The sequence below is a fragment of the Staurois parvus genome, unplaced genomic scaffold (assembly GCF_062004578.1).
Source record: "Staurois parvus isolate SC_StPar_1 unplaced genomic scaffold, SC_StPar_1.0 ptg000712l, whole genome shotgun sequence".
In the NCBI taxonomy this organism is placed as follows: domain Eukaryota; kingdom Metazoa; phylum Chordata; class Amphibia; order Anura; family Ranidae; genus Staurois; species Staurois parvus.
This window is the reverse complement of record NW_028318508.1, coordinates 286,799-300,026: the sequence shown is the minus strand read 5'-3', so window position 1 is coordinate 300,026 and position 13,228 is coordinate 286,799. Positions and strand designations below refer to the sequence as shown.

The 13,228-nt window shown below is 43.5% G+C and overlaps 1 protein-coding gene across 1 annotated transcript in view; it reads left to right on the top strand.

The window, feature by feature from the left end:
- Window positions 1-2,492: 2,492 nt before the first annotated feature.
- Window positions 2,493-13,228, top strand: part of KIN (Kin17 DNA and RNA binding protein) — a 35,822-nt gene continuing 25,086 nt past the window's right edge. The window contains exons 1-3 of the mRNA XM_089653429.1: window positions 2,493-2,663; window positions 6,327-6,421; window positions 12,777-12,820. Of these exons, the coding sequence (XP_089509555.1) occupies window positions 2,550-2,663; window positions 6,327-6,421; window positions 12,777-12,820 (253 nt within the window). The 5' untranslated portion in view covers window positions 2,493-2,549. The remainder of the gene's footprint in view (window positions 2,664-6,326; window positions 6,422-12,776; window positions 12,821-13,228) is intronic.

Here is a 13,228-nt window from a genome sequence, read left to right as displayed (position 1 = left end):
GATTGCTGCTTGTCACTGCCCCCACCGCCACCCCTCCCACACACCCATAATCCCTTCAGTTCTCGCCCCCACCTTATTTCCACTCCGCAGGCGACTGGAAATTTTGAGGGCTGCAAGGATGGTTGGCAACTCTTTTATGGGGGGGGGTTCAGACCCCCCTGACCTCCCCTTATGTGCTCCCCTGGTTGCATTTCTGAAAAAGAACAGGGTGAAAGTGATTCAGTGGTCAAGTATGTCTCCTGATCTGAATCCAATCTCCTGATCTAAATCCAATCAAATACCTATGAGGAATTCTGAGGAGACAAGTTGAGCATCACTCTCCATCCAGTATAAAGACTCTAAAGGAGATCATTCTTGAAGAATGGAAAAAGATCAATGTTGCAATATGTCGCCAGCTTGTTCATTCCATGCCGAGAAGACTTAGTGCTGTCCTTGCAAATCATGGAGGTCATACAAAGTACTAGATGATGTAGTTTTTGTTGGGGGGAGTATTTATTTTTGCATCAACTAATTTGAGTAAAACTGAAGATTTTGTAATCTAAGTTATATTATTAATCTTACTTTCATGTATTGCGCTAAACAAGTGATAGAACTCAGTTTTGTCAAAATTTTGGAAATTGTTCTTATGTTCATTGAGATATTGATTAAAATGTTACTTTTCAAACAGGGTGTGATTGCACCACACATGTGAGTTATCGCCGTGTAAAGGTTTATAAAGCGTTTTCTATGGAGATTTTTAAATACCGTAGTTTGGCACCATTCCACAAGCACGCGCAATTTTCTTTTCAATGTTTTTTTTTTTATTGTATTTCAAACAAATACAACAGAGTACAAAATTATAAAAAGAACTTGGATTTGAATATGAGTAAGGTACCGTACATTTTAGTAGAAGTGCTAAGTATAAAAAAAAAAATCACGCAGTGTCAGCTAATGTTAACAATACAAAATACAAAGTTCTGGATCTTTCCATTGTTCCACACCATGAGAGCCTTCTAATGGGGTACTGAGTGCTTGCGTGTGCAATATTATAGCGTGACATCTTTGGTATCTACTTAGGCGGCATAGCGCCGTATTTAACATTTTACCCCCTAAAAAATTAGGTATTATATTGTGTTTGTGTGCATTAAAGTTCATGAAAGTGTGTTTTTTCCCAAAATATTTTGGGTGTACTGCTGTGCAAATACAGTGTGATGTAAAAAAAAAGGCAAAAAGCCACGATTTTATTTACTAGGGCCTTTGCTAATATATATGGATGTATAGTTTGCTCAGCGCTTTACATTATAATGGGAGACAATACAGTAACAATACAGTTCAATACAAGAGGGTTAGGAGGGTCCTGCTCCTTGGAGCTTACAATCGAAGAGGGAGGGGCTAGTGATACAAAAGGTAGTAACTGTGGGGGATAGACTGGTAGGAGGAGTAGAAGATTCCACGATTAGCTGAGGGCAGGATAGGCTTCCCTGAAGAGATAGGTTTTCAGAGATCGACTACAAGTGAGCAGAGTAGGCGATAGTCTGATAAATTGGGGTAGAGAGTTCCCGAGGATGGGGGAGGCTCTGGAGAAGTCCTGGAAATGAGCATGGGAGGAGGAGACAAGGGAGCTAGAGAGCAGGAGATTGTGGGAGGAGCGGAGAGGATGGTTTGGGTGATATTTGGAGACAAGATTGGTGATGTAATTTGGGGCAGAGTTATAAATGGCTTTATATGTTATTGTTAATGTTTTGAATTTTATCCGTTGGGCAATGGGAAGCCAGTGGAGGGATTGGCGGCAGAGACGGATGGCAGATACGGAACGGTTAGTAACGTGGATGAGCCTGGCACAGGGGTGGCCTGACCATTCGAGCACTCGGGCACTGCCTGAGTGCCTGGGGGCTGGTAGGGGGCCCCATAAAATGCCCCTGGTACCTTTTTATAGGCTTTTTTTTGAATGTGGGCAAGGACACAGGGGCCCCATGATCCCCTATTGCCCGAGGGCCCCATGAGTTGTCAGTCTGCCCCTGGTCTGGCAGCAGCATTCATGACAGACTGAAGAGGGGATAGCCTGCGAGTAGGTAGGCCTGTGAGAAGGGAGTTACAAAAGTCAAGGCGAGATAACACGGGAGTGAATAAGTTGCTTAGTAGTATATAAGGTTTGATGGCTCTAAGCAATTTTCTAGTAAATATAATGATTTTTTAAGTTAAACAAAAAGTGTCAGATAAGGCTTGGTCTTCAAGTGTGCACATGAGGCAGTTTTGCAGGTGGGGAAATTATTTTTTAGGTCTCTGAGCAGATACTGTTACTGCAATATTTTTGCACATTTTCAGTGCACTGTCATGCAAAACTATAACGCATTTGTCTCAATATGAAGTTGTTCTTTAATACTCTCTACTTAAAAGAAAAGCACATAACCCTAGATTTAGTACTGCCCTTTTCAAACATGGCCGCTACACGTGCACTAGAGCAGGGCGGAAGGAAACGTGTCCTCTGCCCGTTCTGTGCGCGGTGACGCTGGGGAACCACATCTTACGTCAGGTTCTAGGATCGGACCCCGGCAGGCAGTGTGGTCGGGATGGGGAAGGCGGATTTCCTCACTCCAAAGGCGATCGCTAATCGCATCAAATCGAAGGGTCTGCAGAAGCTGCGATGGTACTGCCAGATGTGCCAGAAACAGTGCCGGGACGAGGTGAGGACATTGGAGGAGATGCCGGGCCGGGCTCCGAGGCTGGTTGTATCACACACAGTATGGGGCTGAGATGAGCCGAGCTCTGTATACAGGAAGTGTTGTAGAATCGTGTGTTGGGGTCACAGCATGCATGAATCCAGTTAAAGTCTATGTACACCGTCAGGCTCAGTGTACACTCAGTCTTATCTGTTTTTGAAGCCTCTCTAATGCCTGCCAACGCTCTGTGTCAGTTATATGCATTGCAGCGCATAGTGTTGTTCACATGGGCATGCCACTTTGCATATCGCCAATCTTACATTTCTCTGCCATGTAGAGGTTGGATGGCTGGCTTGACTGCTTCTTAAACACCTCCATTCAAGTCAGTTTGAACACACCACAAATTCCCTGGCGGCGTTTACAGCGCATTTGAGGTGTGTTTAGAAAACGTTACTCGCCGAGTTAATAGTATAAGAATCCATAAGTGACTGGGACTGCTGTGCCTGTGAAAGCGATTCACGCTTGGATTGCTCTTCAGATTGACAGGCAGTGAGGAGGCAATATGTTGCCTGGTTTACCCTACCTGTACTACTGTGTGGTTGTGCCAACACGCTGTTTGACCACTTGCAGACCAAGCCTTTTCTGACACTTTTTGTTTACATGTAAAAATCTTTATTTTTTGCTAGAAAACTACCCCCCCAAATATTATATATATTTTTTTAAAGCAGAGACCCTAGAGCAGGGCTCGACAAATCCCAGGAGCCAGGTCGCCATGGGGACTAGAAATTACATCCTGGCGCCTGGGCGCACACACTGCCTTCCATTGACTTCAATGCAAAAGCGCCTCCCATTGACTTCAGTGCAAAAACTCCTATCAATAGCAAACCTATGTGAACACTTCTCTGCATGCCACTTTATCACTTGCAAGTCTGGAACGCACTGCTACAAACTCGCACAGGACCCTTTTCATAATGGCACTCAAAACCCAATGCATGTATATCGCATCTGTGAGAACCACCTCTATAGGGACACATAATATCTAGCCTGTCATGCGACTCTGTGAGTTTGAGAATGCATCCAGAATCGCATATGTGTGAACCAGGGCACACCTGGGCGTTTTGGGGTCACAGCAGAATCGCTGTGGTCGCACAATGCAGGTATTTTCAATGGCACCTAAAACGTGGTGCGGTTTTGCTGTGATTGTCGCACGGCAAATCAGATCGCCTGAAGCTTGATGCCCATAAGTTGCCTTGCCCCAGGTGCTGACAACCCATGTTTTACTAAAAAAACCAAAACTGGCTCCTAACTTTTTCAGCTGGCTCCTAGATTCAAAGCAAATTTCTCAAGCCCTGCCCTAGAGAATAAAATGGTGGGTGTTGCCATTTTTTATGTTGCACAGTATTTGCACAGCGGTTATTAAACCGCAATTTAAAAAAAAACAAAAAAACACTTTTTTGAATTTGGAAGCACAAAAACACAATATAATACCCAATTGTTTGGTAACATTTAAAGATGATGTTACATTGAGTAACTAGACACCAAACATGCCACACTTTAACCGTCTCCCGCCTGCCATATAAGACAATGACGGGCGCAAGGAGGTTCTCTCGTTCTGGGAGGAGGTCATGTGTCGTCCTCTCACTCTAACCACTCTGACTGCGTGGCGATCGGTAGTACGCTGTGTCCCTAGGACACAGCGGATCACCGATCAACGGAAAGAGCCAAAGATGACAGCTGGGTCATGTGATCAGCTGTTTCCAATCACAGCTGATTGCATGTAAATAAGGAAATGCCGGTTATCGGCATTTCTCTCCTCAGGAGCTGTCACGCTGACAGCTCGAGAGGAGATCCGGTAATCTGCATTCCTCAGAGGGGACATGTACACTGATCATTAGAGCACTGATGATCAGTGTAGCCCCATCAGTGCCACCTGTCAGTGCTCATCAATGCCACCTGCCAGTGCCACATCAATGCCACATATCATTGCACATCAGTGCCACATATCGGTGCCGCCTATCAATGCCATATGAGTGCTGCCTTTCAGTGCCCATCAGTGATGCCTATCAGTGCCACCTACCAGTGACACTTATCAGTGCCCATCACTGCAGCCTCATTAGCGCACATCAGTGAAGGAAAAAAATCCCTTATTTACAAAATTTTATAACAAAAGCTAAGAAAAAACATTTTGTTTTCAAAATTTTCAGTTGTTTTTGGTTTGTTTAGCAAAAAATAAAAAACCCAGAGGTGATTAAACACTACCAAAATAAAGCTCTATCTGTCTCAAAAAAATGATAAAAATTTTGTATGAGTACAGTGTTGCATGACTGCGCAATTGTCATTCAAAGTGCGACAGCGCTGAAAGCTGGAAATTGGCCTTGGCAGGAAGGGGGTATAAGTGCCCGGTAGTCAAATGGTTAAAACTACGCATGCCCGTGCAACGGTGCCATAGTGACTTGTTAATATCCATAGGTGACGCTTTAAAAGCTTTTACAGGTTACCACTTTAGATTTACACAGGAGGTCTCATGCTAGAATTACTGCCTATGATCTGATGTTCACAGAAATACCTCACACATGTGGGACGATCGCTGTTTGTGCACGCGCAGAATTGAGTTGTGCGCAAGCATGCGGGAACAGAGGTGCTTTAATGTTTTTTTTTTAATAATTTATTTTATTTTTACACTGTTGATTTATTTTTCTTTCACTTATTGTTATCACAGAGGATACAGATATCCCCTGTGATAACAATAGACAGTGACAGGTACTGTTTACTAAAAATTCCGGGGCCTATTAGACTCCAGATCTCTCATCTGCCCTTCACAGCATCTGACCACAGATCAGTGTGATCAGATGCCTTCCTAATGGTGAAAAAATAGTGCTAATTACATCCAGCAAAACGGAAATTGTTCTGGTCTCTGATTACCTCGCTAATCAGCCGCTGGAACCACCGACTGGTTGCTCGGGTCTCCTGGTGGTACGAGAGAGCCACGGGAGGGGGGTCTTCCCCTCCCACTGCTTGTAAAAGCAATCCAGTGGCTAATTAGCCACTAGTATTGCTTTTATAAGAAAGCTGACCGCTGGCTCTAGAAATAGTAACGGGATGATGCAGAAAAGTTGTGAAAACGTACATTTACATAGGGAAGCATTTTTTATGAGCTTTTGTTGTGCTTTTTTTGAACACAAAAAATCCTTGGTGTGAAAGCAGCCTAATAATTAGTCTTTGGAATAAACTTATATCTGGAGTATTATGGAGTGGAACTTTAATTTTATACCTATTCAGTTTGATTCTTTCATATGACAAGAACACAGTTAAGAACCAGGAGGAAAACCTAAAGAGATAACACCTTCAGTTAGTTGTCGGTACATAATGGACACAGGTCAATGGCTGTGTTTGTAATGTCGTTGGTCTCTGAGCTGTTTAGATACACCAGTGCCAATGTATTTACCATTTGTTTATAGAAAATTCAAATACCTAACACTTTCATAGTGGCTTACTCTTGTCATTTTGGATGTAAATGATTTATTCATCACTGAGTATGTCTGGCTAGTTAATCTTTTTTTTGTTTGTTTTTTACAAAACAATATGGATTTTAAAAAAATATTTGTAGAAATGTTCTTTATTGCATCCTAGATCATTTTGAAAAGATGTGATTCCATATTTATAATGATTTTTTTTTCTTTATTGAAGAATGGCTTCAAATGTCACTGCTTGTCAGAATCTCACCAGAGACAGCTGCTGCTTGCTTCAGAGAATCCCCAACAGTTTATGGATTATTTTTCAGAGTGAGTATCGCTTATTCCAAAAGTGTTAAAGTGATACTAAACACACACTGTTTAATTTACAGTATCCCTCCTTTTTATGTATATTGATGATGGAACTGTATTTTTCTTTATTGACACAGAGCAGTCTCTTCATGACTATGTGGATTATATGCCACCTATAGGTGAATGGGCACTGGCCAACCAATGAGAGAGGAGTCCTCTCCTATATAACCCCTCCTACAAAGGAAATACCTCAGTTTTTTCACCATTGTCTGTAAGGTGGATGGTCACTGAAGGTGTTGCTTGTGCTTCTGGATCATACATATGGTCTGAGATGGTTCCTCTGAGAATCATGGACTTTAATCAGATCCAATCGGAATGCTGTTAGCCAAAATGCATGGTACCCAAGCCTCGTTGGATAAGAAGAATCCTTGGGGTTTTGCCTGTAATTCAGCCATTAGGTGCTGGACTCTGTGTAAATAGAACCCTGTGCAGTACTGAGTCTGACCAAGGTGTTTTCCAGCAGAGGGCTGTACAGGTCCAAGGCAGTGGCCCCACAGCATGGGCACCGAGCCCTTGAAGGTCTACGTGACAGGGCCCGCCGTGATGGGTGAAGGTTGGACTCAAGGTGTAAGGCTGAGTTCTGCAGCGGTAATGGTAAGATTTACTCTCTTTTTATCTTTTAAAGAAGGAAAATGGAGGGAAAACAAAGATACTGTTTTCCCTTGTTGGCGAAGGTTGCCATTAGGGGGAGTGCTTCATTGTACTTAAGCCTGCCTGGTCTTCTTTTTGGTGCCTCTAGGGGGAGCAGCCTGATGGAGAGCCAACTAGCTGCAGCCAGAAGGCGTGTGCTCGGTGGTTACCCGCATGTGCAATAACAGCCGAAAGAGGAAATCGGCCATTTGTATTTATGTATCCAGAATTCCTGGGCACACGTGGGGCTGCTGCAGCTCCTTCTCTCTGGCAGGGCCAGCAACTCAGCCAGCAGTAGCAGCTATTGGTGTCTGCCAGTGTCTCGAACCATGTTAAACGGTTGCTGGAAGGGCCATCAGTGCAGGGAGTAGGCTTGGCCGAGGATTTGGAGGATGTTCCATGCGCTTTATGTTTTGCGGTAGATGCTGTTAAGGATTCAATTCATCAAATTTCTCGCATGGCCCTCTTATCAGTTCACATGCGTAGGGGTTTGTGGCCGAAGAGTTAATCGGCAGAACTGCTGTGCAAGAAATTGTAGGCAGGTTTTCCCTTTCAGGGAGAGCAACTGTTTGGGGAGGATTTGGAATAAATATTTTCAAAAGATTTCAGGAGGAAAGACTTCTCTGTTGCCTTTTTAAAAGGCAATCCAAGCTCTTCTTTTAAGGGATCAGGGGCTTTGGTGGCTGGTCCCTTATCTACCAGACAGTTGTTTTGTCGTGCGCAGGCCCCAGCCTCTAGGGGTAGGGCGCAAGGTCAGAACCCAAGGAGACCCTGGGTGCAAAAATCAGCTAAGACAGATGCTAAGCCCACCTGAATGAGAGCCCCCACTTGTTTGGGTGGGTGGAAGGCTTTTGAACTTTGCAACTGTCTGGAAGACTCCAATTCAGGAGAAGTGGGTCATTGCTACGATTTCTCTGGGGTACAGACTAGAGTTTCAGGTCTTCCCTCCTCCGCAGGTTCATACAGTCAAATGTACCTATGAATCCAGAAAAAGAAGAGGGCTGTTGCAGGCACTTGATCACCAGTTGTCTCAGGTGGTGATCACGAAAGTTCCAATGGACGAGAAGTTTCAAAGGTTTTATTCAAACCTGTTTATAGTCCCAAAGCCAAATGGGGATGTAAGGCCCATTTTGGACCTCAAGACTCTAAATTCGTTTCTAAATGTCCGATCCTTTCAGATGGAATCCGTCCGGTCAGTAACGGCATTAGTGCAGGAAGGAGATTTTTTTTAGCGCCCATGGATATCAAGGACGCATACCTGAATGTGCCAATATTCAGTTCTCACCAAAAACTTCTGTGCTTTGCAGTAGGAGTTCGGCATTTCCAATTCATAGCTGTGCCGTTTGGGCTGGCCACAGCTCCTCGAGTGTTTATGATGGTTCTGGCACCGTTTTTGGGGCTGCTCAGAACTCAAGAGATATCAGTCATAGGTTATCTCAATGATCTGTTGCTGAGAGGTTGGGTGGTGCCAAGTCTGGAGCAGGATGTGGCCCTTACAGTTCAGGTTCTGGAACAACTGGGCTGGGTGCTCAACTTTGAAAAATCTACCCTGGAGCCAGTACAGAGCCTGGAATATTTGAGGATGATCCTAGACACGGTGCAGGCAGAGGTATTTCTGCGCCCTGAGAGACCAGGTCTGCAGTTTAAGGGCCAAGATGTATCCTTTAATTCGCCTCTGTATGAGATTGCTGGGGAAGATGGTGTCCTCATTCGAATCAGTACGCTATGCGCAATTTCACTCCAGACCACTGCAAAAGAAAATTCTGTCTGGAACAAGACTATCAGTTCCAGCCCTGGATTTCCATGTCTCTCTTTCCCAAGGTACTGCAGAACCTGAATTTGTGGTTGGCAACTCAGAATTTGGAGAAAGGGAGATCCTTTTAGCTGGTGGTGTGGAAGGTGGTTACAACTGATGCCAGTTTCTCGGGATGGGAGGCTGTCCTGGAGGAGGCCACTGTTCAGGGAACATGGCTTCCAAGAGAAAGGGTTCTATCCATCAATGTCCTGTAACTTTGGGCAGAGAGGCTTTCTCTGAGGTATTGGACATTCAGGCTTCAGGTCTGGCCAGTAAGGATTCAGTCAGAAATTGCCACGGCAGTGACATACATCAACCATCAGGGATGTACCAGGAGCCGGAGGGCTCAAGAGTAGGTGAATTACATTCTGACCATAGCAGAAAGTTATGTGCCAAGTTTGTCAGCAGTGTTCATTCCGAGCGTAGAGAATTGGCAGGTGGATTATCTCAGCCGCCTACTGTTGATTCCCGGGAGAATGGACACTGCATCCCGAGGTTTTCTGGGCAATCTGCCAGTGATGGGGTTGCCCAAACATATATCTGTTGGCATCCAGGTTTAACAACAAAGTTGACCTGTTTGTGTCCAGAATGAGGGACCCTCGTGTGGCAGGGGTGGATGATTTAGTGATTCCTTGGAGTCAGTTTTCCCTAATCTATGCTTTTTCTCCGGCATAGCTGTTGCCACGTCTCCCATGCAGGAAATCGGGAGGAGTCTGTTCTGGTGATTCTGATTGCCCTGGCCTGGCCCAGGAGGGCCTGGTACACAGATATAGTGGGACTGGCAGTGGATGGGCCTTTGTCCCTGCCATTTAGGCCATACCTGCTCTTTCAAGGTCCTATATTGCACCCAGCTTTATGGTCACTAAATTTGACAGCATGGCTATTGAAAGCCAGATCCTAAATGATGGGGGGGGGGGGGGGGGGTATCGGATTCTCTCATTCCCATTCTGTTGGGTGCTAGAAAGATGGTTTCTAGGAACATTTACTACAGAACTTGGAAAGCTTACAGTACCTAGTGTGAGGCAAGGAAATGGCATCTACGGAAATATTTGATTGGTAGGATGCTGTCATTTCTTCAATCAGGCCATTGGTACTGTTAAAGGCCAGGTTTCAGCTTTGGCTATTTTGTGCCAGAGGCCTATTGCCGCTCTCTCTCTAGTTTTTACTTTTTTGCAAGGAGTAATGGTTTTGGCTCCACTTGTTAGGCTGCCTTTATGTACGTGGGACTTGAACTTAGTCTTGGAGGTTTTGCAGAGACCACTGTGTGAGCCTATTAGAGAGATTCCTCTGGTCCTGTTGACCTGGAAGGTTTTGTTCCTAGTGACAATCACTTTCACGAGAAGGGTGTCAGAGCTGGTAGCTCTTTCTTGTAAAGCACCTTTTCTGATTTTGCATCAAGATAGGGTGGCATTGTGACCTCGACCGTCTCTTATTTATTCATATATTTTTACCAATGGTGGTTTCTTGTTTTCATCCCAATCAGAACATTGTTCTGCCTTTATTTTTTCCTAGGCCATAGTCGACAAGGGGGAGATCTTTGCATACCTTGGATATGGTACGCGCTATATGGGTCTTCCTGAAGTCGATGGTGCAGGTCAGGAAGTTGGATGCTTTTTTTGTGCTGCCTGATGGCTCCAGGAAGCGGCAGATGGCATCCAAAGCAACTACTTTGCATTGGATTCGCCAGTTGAGCATTCACGCCTATGGTTTGAAAGGTAAGGTCCCACCCTTTCGGGTAAGAGCACATGCTACCAGGAATGTGGGGACATCTTGGGCAATCCACCATCAGGCGTCAGTTGCTCATATTTGCAAGGCCGCTACCTGGGCTTCAGTTCTCACACTCACAAGGTTCTACCAGGTGGATGTTAGAGCTACAGAGGCCTTTGGTCGCAGCGTCTTGCGAGTGGATAAGTAAGGTTTTGTGGGATTGTTGGTTGCTATCATGGTGCCACATCTGCTCAAAATGTCTTTATTGCTTTGGGACATCCCACATAGTCATGAATACCCTGCTCTGTGTCCTGTGATATAAAGAAAATTGGATTGTTATCTACATACTTGCCTATTAAGTGAATGTAGCCAGTGATTCCATAATCCTCTCATGACAGAAGTGGGGAAAAAAGAGAGAAACGAGGAGAAACGACCGCCGCTCCGTCGTCTCCTGGAGCTGCCCCGCCACTGCCACCAAGGGGTGAACAAAAAAGTTGTCTTGTCACCAATATTATTACAGATGATACTGTATAAGTAAACAATAAGATATGAATAAATTGTAATAATACGTATATACCAAAAAATCAATAAAAAGCCAGGAGGATTGGAAATAAGTGCTTCTTTTTCCAGTCCTTCTGGCTTTTTATTGATGTTTTGGTTTTTATATATGTATATGTTTTTTAATTTTTTTGATGGACATATGTTTAATTTTGGATCGTTTCCACACACCTTTTGGGCACATGTGTTTGTCACTTATGACACAAGAATTTGCATGTTTTTGTATGTATATTTGATATTTATTGGAGTATATCTGTTTGCTTCGCACAATGATATATGTTTATGGTATACATCTACTTATAACACTAGTATATTAGAGCACTATTTGTGCGCTGCATATACACTTTTTCATTTATTGGCTATTAGCATTGTCACTGCCGATGCATTAGACTGTAGCTTGTCAGTCAGCACCTGGCCACACCTAGTCCTGCCCACTGCTTTCTGGTTTGGCTTTACAGCCACTTCTTAGATTTTCTTTTAGGCATTCGTCCCTTGGAACAAGTGTCCCCAATGGAAGATTTTCCCTTCATTTCCATTCTGGTGACAAAACACCAGGGCAAAGAGGTTCTTATTTTACCAAAAAAACCCATATCTATACTTACTTGCTCTGTGTAGTGGTTTTGCACAGAGCAGCCTGGATCATCCTCTTGCCGGGTCTCCTGCAGGCTCTCCTAGCTCCTCTTTTCTGTCGGGTGCCCCCATAGCAAGCAGCTTGCTATGGGGGCCCCATGCTGCTCCGTGTGTCCATTCACAAGATCTTTAAATTCACATCTCCAGCTCTGAAGGGGTTACTACAAGGATCCCAGTGGGGCACCGCCAGAAAGAAAGGCTAATCTAGTCATAGAATAGTCACAGCAGAGGTATGCTCAGCAAGGAAGTCAATGACTGTGAATTTAAAGCTCTTACGCTTATTTTGGCTAGACTGCCTCTGCTTTGTGGATGTCTATTTTTGAATCATGTTACACAGATACACCTTCTAATTCATCATTATACCAGTAATTAACCCTGAAGAAGGAACTCCGTTCTCAAACATTTTGGGAATTGTGGGAAGATTTTATTATCACCAAGCAAGATATGTATCTGTATTGTTGTATTTCTAAATACACTTGGATATATGCTGGCTTAATTAATTGGTGTATCATATTGTATTTTTACCTTTGTCCCATTTGGCCATTTTTTTTGGGGAAATAATAAAGATTATTTGTTTTTTAATATATTTCATGTTTCATATCTTCTGCCTCTAAAGTCCCCTGGGGAATCCTTTGACCTTTTGATCACCTTTCATTTGTCCTATGTAAATATCAGACATAAATTAATGAAATTACATTAAAAGGTCTTAAGGGTGCTATTTTGCATTATTTTACATTGTTTCAAACCCAGGACAGAGAATATAGGGCAAGCATTGTAATTTTGTGTTTTTAACTTTTTTTTTGTATGTATTGCCATTTAAATTCATTGCTTGCTTTCAGTGGTATTTTTAATGAAAGAAAGCCTTGCTATGTAAATCTAGTTGATCTAAACAATGTTCACATTAATTCTAACTACTATAAATATACACTGGGTTTCTGCCTCTGTTACTTAGAAGAATGTTTAACTTTTTTTTTTGTTTGTTTTGTTTTTAAGAGAATTCCGCAATGAATTTTTGGAGTTGCTGAGACGGCGATTTGGTGAGTGAGGCTGTATCCATTATTTCTGGTGAAGACCCACATTCTACCAGGCTAATATGTTTCTGGCTTTAATGTTGTTAATAAAAAATGTTGTCTTTTCTATACAGTGTCATCTTTTTAAACCTACGTATTAATGAGCTGCTCATGCCCCATCTGACTCTGACTGCACTCAGTTTGAATGGGAGGTAAAGCTGCTCTCTCACCCTCTACTTTTAGGGTTTATTGACCAGTGTATACCTTATCTTGGTTGTTTTGGCCAATGAAGAAGGAACATAATCCATGCTTGTCAGAGGCAGGTGGAGCTAAGGCAGGTCTCAGAAGCCCATTTTCACTAGAATACTAAGCTAATAGAAAATGTTCATGTGAGATATACAACATTTATGTATCTCTGTGTAGGCTTATCTTTTG